Source organism: Orbicella franksi, chromosome 5 (genome assembly GCF_964199315.1).
Source record: "Orbicella franksi chromosome 5, jaOrbFran1.1, whole genome shotgun sequence".
Lineage (NCBI taxonomy): Eukaryota > Metazoa > Cnidaria > Anthozoa > Scleractinia > Merulinidae > Orbicella > Orbicella franksi.
Window position 1 is genome coordinate 17,241,158 of NC_138149.1, and position 21,487 is coordinate 17,262,644.

Sequence of the window (21,487 nt, forward strand, 5' to 3'; positions counted from 1 at the left end):
AGAGGAACAGAGGAATGGTAAGCAAAGAGGAACAGGGGAACAGTAGGCACAGAGGAACAGAGGAACAATAGGAACAGAGGAACAGGTGAACAGTAGGCTCAGCGGAACAAAGGAACAGTAGGATCAGAGGAACAGGGGAACAGTAGGCACAGAGGAACACAGGAACAGTAGGCACAGAGGAACAGGGGAACAAGAGCTTTGGCCACAATCTGATAGTTGCAATTAAGTAAGGCAATTGGACACCAGTTTTTAATAAGAAATGGTTCCAGATCTTTTTTCGGAATGATTGCAATTATTCCTCATCTTTGAGTCACTGAGAACTGCCCCTTCTGGTACGTGTAGTTGATCGAGGTTACCAAGTTAGTCAGAGCCTGGTGTTTTTTTTCTGGTTCCATGCTTTTCAATGCTTGTAGACACTGATTTGGTTAGCAAACGTTCACAACTTTCTTTTTCATCTGCGTTTAGAATATTTCTGTCTTCAAAAAAGTTGAAATTTGAGGGTTCGGATTGTTGTTCATTTATGCAGGATTTATAAAGATCTCTGTAGAAATTTTCACACCAATGTAATATCTCTTTGTCCAGTTTTTTACTGGCTAATAATGCTGTTTTTAAAATGCCTTTTCTCGAGATTTAGAAAATACTTTGTGTTTTTTTCACCCTCATTATGCCATCTGCATTTGGCACGTAATATTGCACCTTTCGTCCTATATTCAATAATTTTTTCCAGTTCAGCTCTTTTTCTTCCAGATCCATGGAGGCTTTTTTTTTCTTGATCTCTATTGTTACTGGATTCTATCAATTATTGCAGTACATTAATCGCTTTTCCTATTTCTTCTTCTCTTGAAGTACATGTAGAACTTAGCCTACGGTATGGGGAATTGTCTCATGCAATACCGAGTAGTTATTGGAATGCATTTAATATATTTGAAGGCTCAAGAATATCATGAATGTTTCAAAGGAAAATTCTGGAAAATTCTCGGAGATTCAATCGCCTTTGGTTGACACAGCTTTATGTATTCCAATTTTACATTTCAGACTTAATATGACTTGCAAATGATGTTGAAACAAACCCAGGGCCTAACACAGGTTACATTGAGAAATTTCCAGTAAACACAATCAATCAAAAATGTTTATCAAGCAATGAACCACTGAATAACAGTAATGGAACTCTTGTACAAAACAGTACCGAACTGGACAATTTAAAGAGAAAGAATGAAAATATTGAAGACAAATGTTTACAGTGGAAAAAAACCTAGACTGGCTACCTCAAAAGAAAGAAAAGAAAACGGCTGTGTAGAGACCCTCAATGTAAACTTTAATGAGGACAGAGATGCTGCTTTTCTTTTTACTCCTTGTAATGAAAGAGCACAGTCAATTTGGTGTTCAGCCCTCAATCTCCCATTAATTGTGAAACACAATTCAAAACCTTCAAAGAAACTTGAACAACCATCAAAGCTATTTAAAATACAAGGTGATGGTAATTGTCTTTTCAGAGCACTATCTCATGTTATAACTGGTAGACAAATATATCACACTATTGTAAGACAGCAAATATTAGATCACATGAGACATATAGAGAATCTTTTGCTTCCACACATGAATTCATCTTTAGATACTTATTTAGCTAGAACAGGGATGGCTAGAAATCAAGTTTGGGGCACAGACATTGAAATATTATCTGCTGCCTCATTGTTATCCACTGACATTTATGTGTACACCAGATTTGCTATCGATATTAACAAATGGCAAAAGTTTTCAAGAATTATGCTAGATGGGAACATACCAGAAAATAACTGCTCAATTTACATTAAGAACTCCACTGGAGATCACTATGACGTAGCACATGTACTTGATGTGTGTTCAGCTGGTCAGCAACAGATTCCAGAAAGCCACCTCCTTGGTAAGATTTCTCACATTCGACAGAAAAACAAAACAAATGCAGACACATCCAAAAATGTGCCTTGCCAGCAAAAGCAAAAATGTGATACCAATATCCAAAATGCAAAAAGAAAAACAATTACAACTGTTTTATTGAATGGAAACAAAGAAAGAAGTTGTTCACAAAACAAGAGCAGTTCTCTAAACAAGAAGAATGTGAAACAAAAAGTTCCTTCTGTACAACAAACTAAAGTCCAAACAAATTCAAATAGATGTTGCAAAAAAGCAAAGTTGCTTAGTGAATGCCAAAGTAAGACAAAACTCCAAACTCCAAATAGAAGCAGTATCACTGAAAGAGATGCCAAAAAAGATATTGCTTCATTTCACAAGTCGCTAGACTATACTATTTACCTGTGCACAATCTGTTCTGAGGCTTAGCCACAAAAAAACAAAAAGAAAACAGCAAGGGAAAGCAGTTTCTGTATATGTGTGTTCCAACTGTTCAAAAGACAAACAGACACCTAAAAAATTTTCTAAAGAAAATTCAATGATTCCATCTTCAGTTCCCATGGAACTACAAAATCTTACACAAATAGAAGAAATGTTGATTGCCAGGGCTCTCCCATTGATCAGAGTTTACATGAAACCAGGAGGTCAAAGAGGTTATTCTGGTCATTGTATCATTTGCCGCAAAGCATTAATGAGTTAGCAAACTCATTGCCTCACTATCCTAAAGATATCCCAATCATTGTTGTTAGTATGAAAGGAAAAGGAAAAGGAAACACTTTTAAAGATGTAACAGTAAGAAGGAATAAAGTTGAAGACGCTTTACAGTGGTTAAGTCTATATAATCCTTTATATAAGGACATTAAAATTAACCAAGATTCTTTAAATTCTCTACCTCAAAATGGCATTCCATCAGACCTTCAGACAATTCAAACGACCAGTGATACCTTAAACAAAGAGACTGATCATAGTTTCTCAACTGGTAATGAATTAGATCATGATTCTGACATAGTGTTTAATAACAGTACTGAGACAAGAGTTTTCTTCCCATCAAAACTAACGAAAAACTGGAAACAGAAACAATTCAAGATCAAACAGGTGTGAAAACTGTCAGTTGGCCAACTGTTTTAAATCAAGCACTCAATGAATATACAACACCATATTTGGCAACCATGGCATTTCCAACATTGTTTCCAGATGGAAAAGGTGACCCAACTACTCCCACTGTAAAAAGAGATGTTTTCTTCTGTAAGAAAATATAACACCTCCTAAGATTTGGTGAATGTGTAAATGGACATTGGGTGTATCGTTTTGCTAACCATCCTCGCTTCTCCTATTGGGCATTAAATATGATTCAAAGAAAACGTGCTTTGCAACAAAGCTCTGTCTTCATCAAACAGAATCCAGGTGAATCTCATCTTACAATAGAGCAGTTACATGACATGGTGTCAGACAGTGGTTTCACAGCTTTCATGGCAAAGCTCTCAAGATATGTAAGCACTATTACAGGTAGCAATGCTTACTAGAATAAAGTAAGCGATGGGTTGAAATCAATAATCACTGCCAAGGGAGTTCCAACAATCTTCCTTACTTTTTCTTCAGCTGACATGCATTGGCCACAGTTACATTCACTTTTCTCAAATAAACCACATAATCATACTAATGAGGAAAGGAGACAGAATGTAATTAACAATCCACATATTGATTGGTTTTTCAACCAGCGTTTGGAAAGTTGGTAAAGGTAAAGAATCCAATCCCACCAATGCGTCGGCTGACACATCAGTGACGCGCTGGTCGACACACCACCAACTCATCACCGACACACTACTGACGCGTTGGTCGGCACATTGCCGATGCGTCGACTGACACACTACCGATGCGTCGGCCGACACTCTACTGACGTGTTGGTCAAAATATTTTCCCCTTTTAACTATTATTTTGTTATTTCTTTGTTGGAAGCAAGATCAACTTCATAAGAAAGGAAGAAAACGTGATAGCTAAATAGCCGCCATTTTAAAAATGAAACACTAGTACTGAGGTCTTCTCAATGTTTTGTCAAGGGTCGGTTACCAAAGGGAGTTTATTAGCAAGTCAGCCGACATATTGATCTCACCGACACGTTTATTTTTCATTCATTCGGAAGTTTATACTCTTTATTGATCATTGACTTTTTAATATGTGGTGGCTCCTAAAGGAGCTGTTTTTAATTGCAATTTTACTGCAGTGGAAACTGTTCAGCGATGTCTTCCAGCAACTGCTCAAATGCTCGGTCTTTCCCGAAGTTCTGGAACCAGGTGAACTCATCCAAGTAGCTGGGTATGTATTCATACAGGGTACCACACATCCACTTCAACTTCTTCTTGACCAAAGCCCACACGCCTTCAATGGTATTGGTGTGTGCACCACTGTCAGGGTCAACAAAGTTTTTGGAGTGATTCACTGATAGATGGATGTATCCTAGCTGGTTGAGTGGTATGTATGGAGTGAATTGATCTGAGTAGATGACAGTTCCCGGTCGGATATGTGTAGTGATGAGACGATGAACAAGTCTCTCTCTAGTTCGGTCGGGAACACGGAAGAGCAGCACTTTCTGCGATCCTCGCTCCACTATTCCAAACACCCACGGACCTTCCAAGACTCTCCCTCTCTTATACTTTCTCTTGGCACCAAACTTCGACTCGTCTATTTCCATGGTCTTCCCTAAGCCTCCAAGCTTAATTCCAGCATTCAGGACTTTGTTGCAACAGATTGTTCTCAGCTCACTCAGCGCACGGATCACAGTAGGCTTTGAAAGGCTGGTAAGTCGAGCGATTTTGCTTCCCGAAATCTGCATAGCCCAGAGGAACATCAGATGCAACAAAGTACAAAATGTCTAAAGGTAACCTGATAGTGTGCTCAGATAATATAATTCCAAACATATTCCCAACTTATTCACCCAACCCTAAAGGTGAATATTACAGTATGCATTGCAAATATCAACTTTTCAGATATAAACCGTGGAAAAATTCTCAAAATAATGCTTGGGGCACCACACAACCAGATAATCAAACATACATAACTGAATGGCATAACTTTCTGAATACATCATATGCTAATACTCATGTCCCAGACTGGAATCAAAAGCTTTCAAATGTACTGGGAAATATAAACCCTCCAGATTTTGAAGAGACTGAAAATCCACGACCTATGCAACCAGAGCAATGGATGATTTTGTCAGATTTTTACAATGTAGACAAACAGTGCAATTTGAATGAAATAACTGAGCAGTCAAGCTATGACTGGAACTTAGACTCATTGAAATATACTGTCCAACAGATCAGTGAAATGCCTTCATGACTAAATACAGCCCTCTGCAGAATCAAAAACAGTCAACATTAATTCTTTCTCTGAGATGCAAAAGCTTGCATATGATATAATTATGTTACACTTCAAACACACACACACAGAAACCATTGCTGCTAATAATAAATGGTATTGCAGGTACTGGAAAAAGTTATCTGATCAATTCATTGCGAGCTGAGCTCCTAGATAAATGTGTTATAACTGGGACAACAGAAAAAGCTTCATACATGATCAGGGGAACAACAATTCATTCCCTTTTGAAACTTCCAATTACACCACACTCACAAAAAGAGCTGTCTGGTAAAGCTCTTCTAGATTTACAAGATAAACTTTCAAACATGAATTATATTTTTATTGACGAATATTCAATGCTTGGTCAAACCACACTTGGATGGATTGACAGGCGATGTAGACAATCATCTGGTGTGAAAGAAAAATTGTCTGGTGGCAAATCAATTATATTAATAGGAGATCCTGGTCAGTTACCACCAGTGGGTGCCAAACCATTATATCATGAAAAACCATCTAATATCATTGGTGAGCAAGGCTATTAGGCTTACATGATGTTTGACAAAGTAGTGACATTGTCTGTTAATCAGAGAGTGAAAGGTTCACATCCAGACCAAATGAGATTCAGAGATTTACTGTTACGCCTCTGCGATGCTGAAACCACTGAAGATGATTGGAAAATTCTTTTAACCAGACAACCATCACATGTCAATAATATTCAAGACTTAAATGATGCAATACAGTTATATTATTCAAATGAAGAAGTTGCCACCTTTAATTATAAGGCACTAATACAACTTAAACAACCAATTGCAAAAATTCATGCAAGACACTCAAGTCCAGCAGCTGCAAAAATTAGCCCTCAAGAAATGTGTGGATTACAACCAATATTCCTTATCTCAAAAGGCTCTTATGTTATGCTGACAGTGAACTTATGGCCATCTGTTGGTCTTTGTAATGGATCTACTGGACAAGTACTAGACATAATTTATAAGAGCAATCACCAACCTCCAGATCTGCCTATTGCTGTTGTTGTCAAATTCAATGATTAAATTTAGTCCCTCCGTATCTGGAACACCTTCTTTAGTTCCTATAGTTCCTATAACTATGTCAGTGCATAATGGAAATTCAATACATGAAAGACAACAACTATCACTTAAACTTGCATGGGCACTGACTATCCATAAGAGCCAAGGATTAACTTTGCATAAATCATGGATAGATATTGGAAAATCAGAAGCAACTCTTGGCCTCACATATGTTGCCATAAGTAGAGTTAGAGATTTATCATCTCTTATACTAGAACCAATGACTTTTGATAGGCTGGGAAACATTAAAAAGTCAAACAACCTCAAATACAGAAAAGCAGAAGAACTTAGGCTTCAGACAGTTGCAGAAAAAACCAAGAAATTCTTCTTCAAACAATAATATGTATTTAACTGTTATTAAATATTGTGTTTAATTCTTTCATTTTCATTTGCAGTTGACACAACCATGGATAATTCCAATGGTATGTTCATCATGATATTACAGTTGACACCCCATGTGACACATACCCTCTTAATAATAACATTTATTATATGGAGAAGAGTGTTTTACTGGGAACTAAACCACTTGTAGATTCCATACGCCACTTCATCCAGGACCCGAGTGGCGTATTTTCCGTATGTCACCTTTGTGAGTGTCGTATCGTTCAATGACGTCATGATTCCCACCTTTTGTTTTTGTTGAATTGGTTTCTCCATATAATAAAAAGAACATTACACGTTGGCTCGAAGATATTAATTTTATGTTCTCGTGGCAAGAACAATATCTCATGAGTGAGCGAAGCGCACGAGTGAGATATTGTTCTTGCCACAAGAACATAAAATTCAAATCTTTGAGCCACCGTGTAATATCCTCTATATACTAAGCATCCTTTTGGTTCCCAGCTACCACAGTTTGGTATTTTGTGTCCATAATGATTTATTAGACAGAGGTTCCATTCCAAAACGATAACACTTATCAGTAAAGTCTAAATATTCTTAAAACATATGTATTTAACTGTTATAAAATAGTGTTTAATTCTTTCATTTTCATTTGCAGTTGATGCAACCATGGATAATTCCAATGGTATGTTAACCATGATATTAGAGTTGATTTTAAATTCAATCCCGTGTTACACATACCCTCTTAATAATAAGCGTCCTTTTGGTTCCCAGCTAGCTCAGTTTCATATTTTGTGTCCATAATCATTTAGTACACAGAGGTTCTCTTCCAAGATGATAGGACTGATCAGTGAAGTCTTAGCATTCTTTAAACATCAGTTGTTTTTTTTTCTTTCCAGAAAGTCCTATAGCTGGATATCTACACGACCTCTCAAACATAAAAACAAGCAAAAACAATAATCAGTATTTTGATCTCAAGATACAAACCAGTACCAACATTTACTGGACAGTGTGCTTCTCACCAGAGAAGCCCCCTACATTCAAGCACAAGTATGAATCATCATCTGCAATAAAGCTGACAAAATTTCAGCTAAAAAAAAAGTGAGAAGACTTCAGAACAGGAACTTCTGATCAACAACAGAACCAAACTTCAAGATCCAAGTGACAAAGAATCAGAGTTTGACTATCGACCTATAAACACAGAAGAAAAACAAACAAAAGATACCACAGCAGAGGACATAATGGATGGTAAACCAAACACTTATGTCAATATTTGTGGAAGAATAACATCTACCGGTGAACAAAAACCCTTAATATCAACAGTAAATCCCTCCAAATGCAAGAAGCTGTGTTCACTGACAACACTGGGTCGGTTTGCACTGTATTATGGGAAAATTATACACATAAGGTAACATCACAGCACTGTTACGACATCAAAAACATTTCAGTACGAGAATACCAAGACAGTAACTGTTTAACATTCAACAAGCACACAACAGTCCACGAGGTCAACAAAACAATTGAAAGACTCGATGACTTATCCAATGCGCCAGAACAGCAAAAAATTAACTTTCCACCAGAGGGTATAAATTATGTACAAAGATTCCTTTCCTGCAACAAGTGTCACACCAAAATAATTGCTGCAGACAGTGGAAAGAAAATTCTCCAGTGCACTGAGTGCAAATTGTCACAGTTGAAATCCAAATGCAAAAGCAAAATCCTTGTCAGTTCTCTTTTTATAAACAAGAACAAAGAAACTATTTCACTTCAGATGTTTGACGATGTTATCCAACATTTGTTCAGTCTCTACCAAGAACACAATCTGGATACCGACCACAAATCATTTTCTGATCTGACTGATGATATTATTGAAGTTCTTTTAACTGTTGAAGCCACAGCAATTTTTAATGAAAAAAAGATTATTGTCACAGTTGAAAACCTATAGACAAACACTTCTTAATAATAAAGAAGTGTTTGTCTCTATAGCTTCCCAACTGTCACAACTGCAGCATGCTCATATCTGTTGTTGTTTATTGTTGAGTTAACAAATCTTGTTTATATTAATAAAAAAAACTGTTATCGTTGCATTCACAAAAAAGTCATTACAAACTCTTCTACACTGCCCATGCCACTCTGCGCGGCAATCACTATCTATAAGATACACTGGTTGTCATGCCATTGAAAAGTGGCTGGCACCAAGATACCTACATGACAAATAATGTAGTTAAATCATGTATTTTCATTATTATATTTAGGGGCTTGAACTGGCTTCCAAACTTCCCAAGATGAAAGAAGAGGTAAATGTTTTTCATTCAAGGCATTTATCAGTAACCGTATTATAATATTTATCTAATATTTATTTTCTACAGGATTAATTTGTAAATGCTTCTGCTTAATTTGTTTAAACATTGGCTCCTAATAGAATTATCTGTGTATTTTGTTTTTAACTTGATGTTTGCATGAATTTCATTGTGCAGGTCTTACAGGAAGATGAAACATCATTTTTGATGTAAGTTATTTGTCAATGTAATTAAATTCTCAAGCAATGACTTCATTGTCAGATTGAAGTACAAGCACAAAATCATCACAAATGCAAAGAGTAAAGAATAGTTTCAATTGTAACTTAACATGTGAACAGTTTTTAGGAGGAGTAATAAATGTGCCAATGTTATGTGCAGATATAGACATGCCGAAAAGAGTTTACCATCCAGGATTTAGGACTCTGCAGTGAGATTGCTTTCATTCTATTGTTGTGCCAATTTTCAAATAACAGTGAACTTGATGAACAAGTGCAATTCTCAGAAGTTCATTGTTAAGTTATCTGTTTAAAACAGATGCAGCAACCTTGAACAAAAGGGAGGTGGTGATAGCATTGAATCCCTCTTCCACAAAGGAAATCCTAAGATGCCATTATATGAAAGAACTGCTCGTACCTTTGGTATCACTGATGTGGTAAAAGCGGTCTTCAGGTCTCAGACTGATTCTGGTATTCTTTGTGAAGAACAGCCAATGAGGGTAAAATACAATGCCGTATTTTTGATCAGTTTGAAGCATGTTCCTATGAAAGATCTTGTGGCAGATGGCAATGGTACCTTTACCAATACAGGCCAACCAACACATACCATAGAGACATGCAGTAATGAAGATGAGAGTGAGAATGAAGGTGAGGAAAAAATGTTATATCCCCAAGTAAAAGTGCTAGCAAGAGCAAAACACCCCCTGAAATGCAGATCACACTTCCTGTTGCAGCAATATTATTATCGGCACACAGAGCAAACAAGTTTTCACAGAAGAATTTATATCTTATGAAACAAGGAAGGTGAAATCCATGGCAATGTTGCTGTGTTGCAGTACCAGTGGGAGGGGGAAGAGGGTGAGGTAACACTGGCCTGTCATGGAAATACCAAAAGAAACAGCATTCCATTTACTGCAACCAAATCTTCTGTCAAGCAGAAATTGGAATACAACCTTGGAAGACATCAAGTACGAGAAGCTATTGATCTAACAGAGGGAGAGTTTGGTAGCTCAATATTTGATGCCAAATCACCTGCTGAACATATACGGGGCACTCATCAAGGTCATTATGCTGCTCGAAAAATCAGAACCAGAGCTGGAACAGGCAATAAACACAGAAAAGAGTGGGATGAACTTTACAGCCTTATGACAGCTGCCAAAGAAGATGATCATGATTTCATTCGAGCAATCGTCAATCACCCTGAGCCGATGTGTTTGCTGGCAACTGATTTTCAGTTACATAGTCTTTCACAGTCTTGTACAGATGCAGTAGATTTTAGACCAGTGTCAATTGATCCAACATTTAACAACGGCCCATTTAATGTAACACCAGTTTCATTCAGAAACATTGTGCTCAAAAGTAACAGAACTGGACAATGTCCAGTTTTTCTCAGGCCACTTCTTATTCATCAGAGTAAGACATCCCAGGCCTACTATTACCTAACATCACAGTTAGTTGGGCTACAGCCAAGGCTGCAGTCTTTGCAAGCTTTTGGAACTGATGGTGAAGATGAACTCATCAAAGCCTGCAAATCAGTCTTTAAAGAAAGCGTATCATTGAGATGCTCCTGCCACTTCCAACAAAATGTTGAGAGAACAATGAAGAACTTAGGTATGCAAGAATATGAAAATGTGATCACTGGTCACATTTTTGGTAACGAGGAGACTCGCGGCCTTCTGGAAGCTTGATCTGAAGAAGAATTTGACCAGGCATTCCAAGATTACATCAAAATCTGGAAAGAACTGCCAAATGGAGAAGAGTTTTGCAAGTACCTCAGTGACCAATCAGTGATGATGAAGGAGTCCATGACTGCCGATGTTCCTGCCAAAGCAGGGTTGGGGAATCCCCCAAAGAGGTTCTGCACCAGTGACAGTGAGACCAACAATGAAAGAATAAAGCATAAGATGGATCATAGAGAAGCAGGGCTCTGTTCATTTGTTGCTGGAATGAAACAGTTGGCTTACAGTCCAGAAACAGAGTTCGCAAAGGCATTGTGTGGAATGTCGACTGAGTACAAGGTCCGAGATGTGTTCTCTTCCTTTTGTGTACCAGCCGCAAAGTGGTATGACATGAGAGAAGACCAGAGGCAATCACATGTCCAGAGAGTTTACAAGCTTGCGACGAGTGAAATGTATGCAGCAAATCCACAGCGTTGTGTACTTGTAAGCTGCAGTGATGTCCAACTCCCAACTCTGAGCACCACACCAGAACTTAGTGGCCTTGGAACAATTATCCCTCTACCAGTGTTAAAAGGCATTTGGAGAAAAGCAGCACTTCTTTTGAGTGTATTTGAGAACAATGTTTCATCTGCCCCATCAAAGGACCCCAGTACGTATGGGGTGCCATTTCCGCCAAAATTATTGTTTTATTATTATTAGGCACAATGTTTTATTATTAGGCACCAGTTAATTATTATTAGGCACAATGTTTTATTATTAGGCACCAGTTTATTATTATTAGGCACAATGTTTTCTTATTAGGCACCAGTTTATTATTGTTTGGAATTATTTTTTATTATTAGTCACCTTGTTGCATTATTAGGCATTGATTTTCATTATTAGCACTTTTCCCGCCTTTTTTCGTCTCGACCAATGAAAATCTCAGCAGCTCGGCAGCAGCTCCAGTAGTCACGGCACAGTAAATAGGTTGACATGACATGGCGGAGAACAACGTTTTCATGGTAAAGGATCTGCTTTCAAAAGCCGTTAAGGTAATCGAAGGGCTTGCTAGCCCTGATGAAGGAGAAACCTCAACAGCTAAACCAATTCCTTCCACGACGAACCAGGGCACTGGCACTAGTTTAAAAACAGAAATGGAGCGGCTTTTCCCGAATGTTTACGGCATGAAGAGGCCATCAAATACAAACTTCTCCACTGTCAAAAGGGGACGTGGCAGCTCGGCGAAGAAGGAGAAAACCGTGACACGAAAGTTTGTATGCCTGGCAGATAAAAGTCAGGCCGAAGTCCCTACCGTACAAGAAAAGAGAGAACTATTTCTCTGTGGTTTGGGAGAGAAGAAAATTGCCCTTCCCGTAGACGGCACATTTGCTCGCCTATATTCTGTTCTCGTGGATTCCTTTCCGAGGCTCTCTGATGTGGGTGGTTTGGAGCTGATGTACGCCGAACCAGGTAAACAAGAATTGCACATCATCCCTACTGGGCCTCAAGGGAACACCGTGCAGTATATATCACAGTTTATAGGTCAAGGAAGGGTTTATGTTCGACCCATTCAGTGTGACATCGATCTTAACACAGTTCAAGAACACACAGATCCCTCAGTTTTGGAAGAAATATGCAATTCATGTTTACAGTTCGTTGCAATGGATAAGTTGAGGGAACATACGGAGGTAAGAACTGTCACTGAAATATACTTGCTGTTTAGATATAAGCTTTAAGCATATATTTCACTGAATCGGTGCTAAATGCACAGGTTTTTATCGTCTGCCCAAGTGAAGTCCCCTGTTGTATTTTTGAAAAATCGCAGCGCCACTGTCGTTAGTTCGAAGTTGTGTGACATTGTTGAGTTTATTCTTATCAGATTGTCAAGTATTTAAGTCACGAACGAAATGTTTATTTTGGGTGTAGTACAAACATGTAAAACCAGGGTTTGATTTCAATCAATTAATGCAGATGGTCGTTGTCACGGAAAGAGAAAATAAAGGCAGTCTTTAAAGTTAATTACATTTAGTTTGCAGGCTCGCTTATATTTCATTAAGATCTACATGTAATCCGAGATGTTTTAGTCATTCTCGACAACCATTCTAGACACCCTCCCCACTCATCACCCTCCTCACATTGTAGAATACCCAGGGGTCATATCTTTCTTTTTTTTAGAGGACATTGTTGGTGAAGGAGTTACCCCAGCATGTTGCAGTGATGTATTTCATAGTGTTTGCTTGGAGGAGTGGCATAACACCTCAGATGGCAGTAGTTCAAAATGCCCTGTTTGTGATCAATTGTTCTTTACAATTCGACCCAAGTAAGCGTGTTTTTTATGTTATAATATTCCTCAAAACAGTTGCTTATCAGTTGACTAATTCAATCCAAAAAACCATGTATAACTAAAAGCCAAAAACTGGACACTAATTAGGCACTATCACAAAGTTATGGTACCTGTCAACAACAATATTTGACATATAATTAGCCATGTACACTGTATCACCACATGCAATTTTCGAAAGAAGTGATTGTAAGAGGTGGACTACCATATGGAAAAATATCAGTTGTGATATTTTCATTCGCCATTCTGTAGTCATTTTTTTGTCACAACTGATACTGAAAATTGCACTAAAGTAGTAGTTTTACCTTTCTTTTTCCTCGCAGTGACATTGGTAACTCCTACATCTCAAATCAAGATGCAAACTCCCAAGTCGCATGCAGTGAGACAATCAGCACCCCCTCGCAAAGGCAGAAGGCAAGTAAAGCAATGCCGAGGCAACAGAATAAGTCAAGTGAACCTTTACCAAGGGAACAGAGTGAACCGGGGGAACCATTACCAAGGGAACAGAGTGAACAGGGAGAACCATTATCAAGTATCTCTAGCATAATGCCATTGGAAGAAACAGGCAACACTGATTTTTTTTATGGCTCCTTATTTAAGGATGACATTGCTATAGAATTGGACTCTGATAATGAGCAAGCCTCAGTTGAGGTGGCAAATGTGGAAGTAATAAATGTAACTCCTGTCTTGTCGTTACAAGACATTTTGTCACAGTTAGCTGAAGCAGTCAATGAAAACAAAATTTCAAAATTTAATATCTGTAGAAAGGATATCTGGGAGGGCACAAAAAGGGGTTTGACAAGGAAATCGTTTTCTCCCAGTAACAAGATATCCGTGAGATTCAGTGACGATTCTGGGACATCTGAGGGTGCTGTGGATTTGGGAGGGCCAACACGTGAATTTTTAACTCTTGTTGTAGAGCGGCTGGCCAATTCGCAGTTGTTCCGTGGTCCAAAGGAAGCACTGTTCCTGTCATGCAATGCTTCATGTTTAGCAAACTCAGAATACCTGTATGCAGGGAAAATAACTGCTCTGTCCCTTGTCCATGGGGGCCCTGGGCTTTGCTTTTTATCTCCTGTTCAGTATGATGCTTTGATCTATGGTCCAGATAAAGTACAGGTAGCTGTTGAGGATATATATGAACCTGAACTTAAGACCTCTCTGCAACAACTTTCTAGGGCTCAGTCAGTTCAAGAAGGAAATGAAGTTATGTCACGTAATAATCTGGACACGGTTTTGGAATTAGGGGGTACCCTTCAACAAATTAAGTCCATTAAGGACATTGACAACATTGTAAAACGAACAGCTCATTGGCTCACATTGGGGAGGGCGTGGCCAGCCCTGGAACAATTCAAACAGGGTTTATCAGACTTGGGTGTCTTGAAGGCAATTACAAACAATCCTGATGTTTTTCATGAAGCTTTTTGCTACAGTCCAGTCGAATTAGATGCCGATTCATTCAAGAATTTGTTTACTGTTCTTCAGAGTGAAGAAGGCTCAAACAACAGAGTATTAGAAAATGTAATTATTTCTCACTGGTGCGACTATTTACAAGATGTAGAAGAAGGGGAAACAACGATCACCTTAAGTGATCTGCTATTTTTTACTTGTGGGTGTAAACAATTACCACCACTACAGGTCGGTTGGGATTTAACTCTTGGGTTCCTTCATGATCCTGACAAAGATGGTAATTTATCCCCCTTTCCCAAGGCCAATACATGTGGGCCTATGTTGCACCTTCCAACTGTTCACAAAACATATGTCGCATTTAGAGATGCAATGACGTTTGCAATCAGGAACAGCAAAGGGTTTGGCTATGCTTAGGGAAAACAGAATATTGTCTGTGCAGACATTTACATTTTATAGCCATGTATGAAGATTACAAAATTGGGAACCTGTGACTTTTATAATATTATATCAAAATGAAAACATCTTGATAGCAGTAGAATACTGTAATGTTCAAGAGAGGGCCACCCATTTTACATTAAAGTTGCCATACTATTACTTGGGAAACCTGTAAGAGTGGATACAGTTAAGCATAAAGTTCACACTGTTTATCAATATTACTGATTACTGTTTCAGAAAATTGAAGAGCCCTGAGAAAAATGTCCTAAGTGACTTTAATTTTAAGACCATTTTGTTTACAGAATTCTGGGTTTGGGTGGTTAATTGGAGTTGCAGGCACATCCCTGAACCCGAAAATATTGACAAGAAAGTTCTTTTATTGATGCAAAAAAGCAAGATTCGCTTGGGAGTACATTCTTGCTTTGGGCTCTTTAATTATGTTTTTACATATTAATTGAAATATATGCAGTTCTTCCTTGCATGCAAGTTATAAACAACATATATAATACGACCATGCCCAATTTTATAGACCTTTATAGGTTTGCTGTATGGACAAAATTAATAGGAAACGTTATAGGAGAATCCTACACTAAAGTAAGCTTAGTTTCATAGTGCTTATATTAGTCCAATATTATTACTCAGTGGTTGTGTTAAACAAGTTCAAGTTCAACATTTTGTTATTGCAGGGTTACATTCAGTTGAATAAAGAATTTCAATTTAAAATTCTTGTTGTTTTATAGCGTCCATATTAAAAACCAGGAGGGGGGGAGGAAAATGAGGGGGGATATGTCTAGCCTTTTTCTGTACTCCAGAAGGGGGATGTTAATTCTCAGAGCAATTTTCAGGGGGATGTTTATTTTTTTAGACATCAAATATATACAGAATAATGGTAATATTTTTAAGTGTGATTTTTGCAAAGTGCATCCATATCAGCTTATAAGGAAGGGCCCAAAATTTTTTTCCAGCCCTTTGGGCCTTAGGTTAAGGTGGAGGCCCAAAGATTTTCCCCACACGAGGGACCCTAGATACGCCACTGATTACAAAGTGAAAGAACAAAGCATGCTTTAACATTAAGTTGGGACTCAAGTTTCCTGACATGAAGCTGTTAGGGGGGGATACAAATTTTTTCCAAGCAGGTAAGGGGGGATGCGTAATTTTGTACCGTTTTCAGGGGGGATGTTAAAAATACAGTACTCTATACAATTTCCTCCCCCCTCCTGCTTTTTAATGAATGCAGCCTTAAGGACAGAGTAAACAACCATGTGTGAACAAATTATGTATGAATGGGTGGGAGAAACTTGTGATTTTTCTAATGGAGCTGAAGTCATATAGTAACTATAATTTATGGGCATACAACAGACCATCAAAATAATCATTACTGATTGAACATCAAAGGTGAAGCTGGGTACCCTAGGCTCCTCTCTTGCATGTATGTCTGCCATTGGTTTGAGACACACATTCAGGTATCAGTAAGAAGTCATTCATTTAAACATTCCAGAGTGGATTGTTACTTCAACTTAATGCTGCTCAAGAAATTCCTTGGCAAGTTTGTAAAGTTTAATTTTATCATCTGTTATTGAAGACTCTCGAAGTAACTCAGTTCTTGACTCAAGGTCAGCAACTTGCTCATCTGTCAGAGCTTGAGAAGTAGGTGGAATTTCCACAGTGTCCTCATCAAGGGGAACAGGACCATTCCAATCAATGCCATATTCATCAGTAACATCAACCGGGTCTGTATTGTTTTCTGCAGAATTCAGTGAACCTTTGATCCAAAGTTGAAGAGGTGTGTTGTTGTTGGCTGTAGACAAGGGATGTCTCAGCCAGGCAGCAGACCATTCATGTAAACGATAGTTTATGTGATGAAGGAATGCATAATGAAGGCACCATAAATCACACTCAGATAAAGGGTCAAAGATACCCAGTTCCTCCATCAGAGAAAACAACTCGTAGAAATTTGCCAAAACATCTTCAAACACGTCCCGCCACATTCGCTCAATTCTTTGATTGTGCACACTTTTACCAACCAGAGCTGAGCCTCTCCCTGTTCCTCGAGTACTCAACATATATTTGACAACATCCACATTTTCAGATCCCTGATCACATCTGACTCTTGAGGGCAATCCCCAGTCTTGTACCGCTTTGATAAAAAGTGAGTACACAGTAACAGCTTTGTTGTTTGTGCTGCATGATAAAAAAACTGGGATTCGACTGAAGCCATCCACACAGCCATGGACAACAAAACGCCACTTCACAAGTTTGTGATTTCCATCAAAGTGCCAGAGACCAAGTGGCCTGCTCACATTATACACGCGCCATTTTATTGCTTTGCAGCGTCTTGCAGCAACTGCAAGAGGGTCCACCCTAGAAAGTGACTCCCTTATCCGACGTCTAGGCAGAAATATACCCCTTGCACCAAAGTACCCAGCCAACATTTTTGACCCACAGCTTGGGTTCCCTCTTTTTATATCCCTCACTATGTCATCCAACTGACTATCCTGCATTTCGGTGTATAAAGCACGTACTGAGAGGCCATGTTCTTGCATTCGTCGTTCTATGGTCCTTGAACTGAAGTGCAAAAGGTCTGCAATAGATCGGACACTAAATCTAGCTCTTAGAAGCATCTCAAGTTGTTCCTTCCTGATGTCATAAGCTGGCCTACCAGGAGTACCACTACGAACAACACTTGCTCTTTCCTCATTCTGCTGTAAAAGTGATCGTGCGCTACTCAACAAATTAAACAACTCTTCAGGTATTCTTGTCACTGAATCAAGGAGATTCACATGCTTTTGAATTTCTTCAAGCTCCTCCACTAAGTCACTGTCATGAGACACACCAACACAAGCAACAATCTCTTGTAATCGGGAGGTAACTTCATGCCTTAAGTCGGAAATAGTGTTAGTTGCCATCGTTTTATACTTCGAGGATAAATTGCTTCTACATACTCAGCTACATTTTGCTTTTTCTGGGCCTACAAAGTCAAGATGTCTATCCCTTGATCATTCGCAATGTCTGCCATGCTGTTCTCATGTGTAAAACCGCTGACTACTTGGAGATAGTAAGGTACGAAAATAATACGAAACAGTGCCTAATAATAAAGATGAAATAATAATAGAAAATAATGCCAAACAATAATAAAATAGTGCCTAATAATAAGAGATTGTGCCTAATAATAAAACATTGTGCCTAATAATAATAAACTGGTGCCTAATAATAAAACATTGTGCCTAATAATAATTAACTGGTGCCTAATAATAAAACATTGTGCCTAATAATAATAAAACAATAATTTTGGCGGAAATGGCACCCCATAGTACGAAGGTGTTCTGTGTACAAAGTCACACAGACAAGAGTCCCGATCCCTACTTTGTTCAAATGTACTGCTGCAGCACATGCCACACTTCATGCAGCCATGTTAAAGTCACATGTACCTGCAAAATGTAGAGGCCAAACAGCATCTGCTCTCATGCGTTAGATGTTGCTGAGAAATGTGCAGACCTGGACTCTTTCTTGAAGTGGAGAGTAAGTCAGGCTAAGTCATACAATTTCACTTCCCTTGCACCAGTTAATATCAACACCAAGTCTTCTGGAAGAAAGAACAACCGTCAACGACGAGACCGATGACAAAAGAAGAATCAGTGCAGTGATCCTTCCGACAATCTTGGAATAGAGAACAGACAGCACGTAAGACCACAGCCATCAGTTTGTGGATCAGCTCTTATTTCCCAGGTCAGAACAGGTAGCACAGCAACCAAGGTACCCATAGTTGATGATGCTCGTCACACTCTTGGAGTACTTTCCGGGAATATGCAGCAACCAAGAATGTATTCATCTGTTCCTGGATCCAGTCAGGTCAGAACAGGCTGCACAGCAAGTAATGTTCCTATAGCCAGCTTGCCCCTAGCAGGTGGTCAACCCATTCAGACACTTGAGGAAGATGAGTACCTCCACTCCACTTTTTCCAGGAAGTTTGGTAGCCAGAATCAGCCACATTCTTATCTTGGCAGCTTGATGGACCAAACAGCTCCATTTCGAAGTACCCAGGAAACAAGGAACACATACACTAGGCATGCCATATTTTGCTGACAACCCCTGTAGTTTTCAGCAACAGACCATGAAAGCTCCAAACCACACCAGGCTTTCAGATAGCTTTGTGGTGTTAAGCACTATGATGTTAGGAAGCCATGCATGTGGATTGATGACATCAGACATGCCTGTCCAATCTTCAAACACAGGTTATTTGCAGCAGATCATGCCACGAGCCTTGGTCCCTAGGCAAGGATGCATTCACCCAGGAGGTTCTCCAAACAGGTAGTTAAGGGTCTACTTTATCCTGAAAGTAATGACATTGTAAAGAGAATTTAAAGTGATGTGCAGTTTTGGTACTCTTGGCTACTTATTCTCTTGAAAATGGAAAACCTCCCACAACTTCTTAAAGTATTATAAGAAAAGGCGATAACCTGGGATTAACTCCCCCCTCCCAACAAAAAAATATAGATACATATATAAATAGATAGATAGGTTGGTGTCAATTTCCTCCCTTGCAGCGGAGGAACCGAAGGGGTGAGATCGGACGTCAGCATATGAAGGTGCACTTTGCAGTCACTTCAGTCCATGTATGATCTCACCTTACCCACCCCAGACCAATGACCGGCACAAGTCAGATAGACCATGACACCGGGTTCTACATCCCCTACTCTTTTCGAACAATGTCATGCCTTCTTTAACGTCCCACAAGAGCCAGATCAGTGAAGTGCTGTGAGACGGGGCCTACAGTTTATCGTCCTTATCCGAGAAGACTATACACATGAAATATGAAATATATACACATGAAAGATTGAAAAGGACTGCATCTTTGCGTTAATTTATGCTTATAGCAAATTTACCTTGTCTACTTTTTAAATTGTAATTTGACAGGTCACAGCCACCAGCAGTAAGAAAACCATGGCACAATAGCAATCCATTTACTATCATGAAAAGCAACCGGAGGATAAGCAGGTGTACTGGATGCCGTGGTTCATTGCCCAAAAATCCAGACAACAGCCCTTGCCCTCCACCTTTGGACCTTGTGGTACAGCTTGTTGAAAAAGATGAGTACCCCTACAAGGATTCCCTTACCAGGGCAGTACAGAACAGGATATCTGGGGAAAAGCCAAAGTACTATCACCCCATGCCTAGCTGCATCCTGCAGAGGCACCAGTACTTCAAGGAAAGTATGCTACGTTTCCAGGAGGGCATGATCTTTGATTTCCAGCATGAACAGTACTTGGCAAGTGTATTCGGTATCAGTGTGTAGCTTCACTTACATGTAGATTCAGGAAGAAAGGTTTTGGTGTCAGTATACACTGCCCTTAATTAATGTTTAAGTGTCGGGATGAAGAAAAAACAAAGCAAAACAGCGAAATTTGAAAAAAATCACGTGTAGTATTGATACAGTGAAATTATGTAGTAATTGTTGGTCACTGCATCTGTTTGGTATTGAAATGATAATGGAGGGCGTGCCCTGAAAGTACTTTCTGGCAGTTTACCTGCGGGTAATGCGTTAATTTTTCAGTAAACTACTGTTGCTGCGGGTAATAGGGTGGTGCGGGTTATCTGATAATTTTTTAATCTTCCCGTAAGTATTTAACAGTAATTATTATAGTACTGACAGAAGATAAAACAAAGATAAGAGTCATTAAATATACGCTTGCCACAAACCTGTGTAATGCCTCATTTGTTTAAACGAGAAACACGTCCTATCAACTCTTGTATCGTGCTTTATTTGCTATAAAATTCTTTTAAACGTTGATTATAGCTGATGCAAGTTGGATGAAATCATACAAAAAAAATTCCATACAAACAAATTTTTTGCTACGCGTTTGTGCTTTGATAGTTTTCTTACCTTGTCAATTTCACAGCTAGTTTTTTTTGCTTAGAAAAATTCTCACCTAAAGCTTTTAACGTGTCTTTTATTGTGGAAAACACAAAGCCTAACTGAAACATGATGCCGACATTTGTCGGCACGCGTGCAGTGAAAAAATAGCATTGACTGTGATAAAAAAAATGCAAGAATACTCGACGCATCAGCGAAATATTCCTAGCTAGCGCTGCCTTGAGTTATAGAGTATTTTCCGGTTTCAAGCAATTTCTTAGACCCAGTAGAACCTGAGATACCATAAATATCTTGTTGATCTGTTGAATTCATGGTACCGCATAATTAGTGAAACGTGATAAAAAATATAATTGTCGGCACGAGTGTAAACAAAACACTGACAAGTGAAGAAATAATACAAAAATACGTGACGCATCAGTGGAAAATTTAGTTAGTACTGCCTTGATTTAAAAAGTATTTTCCTGTTTCAAGTGATTTCTAAGACCAAGTGGATCCTGAGATATTGTTTTTTTGAGAAAATTGCGAGCCGAATTTTACAAGTCAGTTCAACTCTCAATGAATATCGAAAACAATGGGTGTGAAAATTTACTAATT

General features: G+C 38.7%; 5 protein-coding genes and 1 long non-coding RNA gene across 7 annotated transcripts; 5 read left to right on the top strand and 1 right to left on the bottom strand.

The window, feature by feature from the left end:
• Window positions 1-562: 562 nt before the first annotated feature.
• On the top strand, window positions 563-2,700 carry LOC145488240 (uncharacterized). Its single transcript, XM_081467062.1, has one exon. It carries the CDS (start codon window positions 1,213-1,215, stop codon window positions 2,314-2,316), a length of 1,104 nt encoding a protein of 367 aa, XP_081323188.1. The 5' UTR covers window positions 563-1,212; the 3' UTR covers window positions 2,317-2,700.
• A 168-nt stretch (window positions 2,701-2,868) lies between these two features.
• Window positions 2,869-4,720, bottom strand: LOC145487596 (uncharacterized). The gene has a single exon (XM_081466415.1). It carries the CDS (start codon window positions 4,715-4,717, stop codon window positions 4,100-4,102), a length of 618 nt encoding a protein of 205 aa, XP_081322541.1. The 5' UTR covers window positions 4,718-4,720; the 3' UTR covers window positions 2,869-4,099.
• A 2,608-nt stretch (window positions 4,721-7,328) lies between these two features.
• Window positions 7,329-9,976, top strand: LOC145486490 (uncharacterized). Of its 2 annotated transcripts, XM_081465161.1 has the most exons (3): window positions 7,329-8,959; window positions 9,140-9,171; window positions 9,497-9,976. In XM_081465161.1, the coding sequence occupies exons 1-3, from the start codon at window positions 8,948-8,950 to the stop codon at window positions 9,969-9,971; spliced, it is 519 nt and encodes a 172-aa protein (XP_081321287.1). In that variant the 5' UTR covers window positions 7,329-8,947; the 3' UTR covers window positions 9,972-9,976. The 2 variants fall into 2 exon arrangements, with proteins under 2 accessions (XP_081321287.1, XP_081321286.1); XM_081465160.1 differs by having other exon boundaries at window positions 7,329-9,171.
• Window positions 7,332-7,767, top strand: LOC145486492 (uncharacterized). Its single transcript, XR_014049292.1, has 2 exons — window positions 7,332-7,347; window positions 7,562-7,767. It is a non-coding gene; the product is annotated as an uncharacterized LOC145486492 (long non-coding RNA).
• Window positions 9,977-11,833: 1,857 nt separating the features above from the next.
• On the top strand, window positions 11,834-15,778 carry LOC145487833 (uncharacterized). The gene is made up of 4 exons (XM_081466628.1): window positions 11,834-12,523; window positions 12,715-12,760; window positions 13,011-13,155; window positions 13,500-15,778. The coding sequence occupies exons 1-4, from the start codon at window positions 11,834-11,836 to the stop codon at window positions 14,998-15,000; spliced, it is 2,382 nt and encodes a 793-aa protein (XP_081322754.1). The 3' UTR covers window positions 15,001-15,778.
• Window positions 15,779-18,336: 2,558 nt separating this feature from the next.
• LOC145487025 (uncharacterized) lies at window positions 18,337-20,522 on the top strand. The gene is made up of 2 exons (XM_081465734.1): window positions 18,337-19,329; window positions 19,936-20,522. Exons 1-2 carry the CDS (start codon window positions 19,088-19,090, stop codon window positions 20,312-20,314), a joined length of 621 nt encoding a protein of 206 aa, XP_081321860.1. The 5' UTR covers window positions 18,337-19,087; the 3' UTR covers window positions 20,315-20,522.
• Window positions 20,523-21,487: the final 965 nt, after the last annotated feature.

Bases quoted from the DNA above. Each gene is read 5' to 3' on its own strand.
- LOC145488240 (XM_081467062.1), top strand. From the start codon at position 1,213: ATGAAAATATTGAAGACAAATGTTTACAGTGGAAAAAAACCTAGACTG.
- LOC145487596 (XM_081466415.1), bottom strand. From the start codon at position 4,717: ATGCAGATTTCGGGAAGCAAAATCGCTCGACTTACCAGCCTTTCAAAG.
- LOC145486490 (XM_081465160.1), top strand. From the start codon at position 9,122: ATGAATTTCATTGTGCAGGTCTTACAGGAAGATGAAACATCATTTTTG. The intron at 9,172-9,496 runs GTAAGTTATTTG...TGTTTAAAACAG, and splicing joins GATGAAACATCATTTTTGAT to ATGCAGCAACCTTGAACAAA.
- LOC145487833 (XM_081466628.1), top strand. From the start codon at position 11,834: ATGGCGGAGAACAACGTTTTCATGGTAAAGGATCTGCTTTCAAAAGCC. The intron at 12,761-13,010 runs GTACAAACATGT...TCTTTTTTTTAG, and splicing joins AAATGTTTATTTTGGGTGTA to AGGACATTGTTGGTGAAGGA. The intron at 13,156-13,499 runs GTAAGCGTGTTT...TTTTCCTCGCAG, and splicing joins TTCTTTACAATTCGACCCAA to TGACATTGGTAACTCCTACA.
- LOC145487025 (XM_081465734.1), top strand. From the start codon at position 19,088: ATGCCATATTTTGCTGACAACCCCTGTAGTTTTCAGCAACAGACCATG. The intron at 19,330-19,935 runs GTAGTTAAGGGT...GTAATTTGACAG, and splicing joins CCAGGAGGTTCTCCAAACAG to GTCACAGCCACCAGCAGTAA.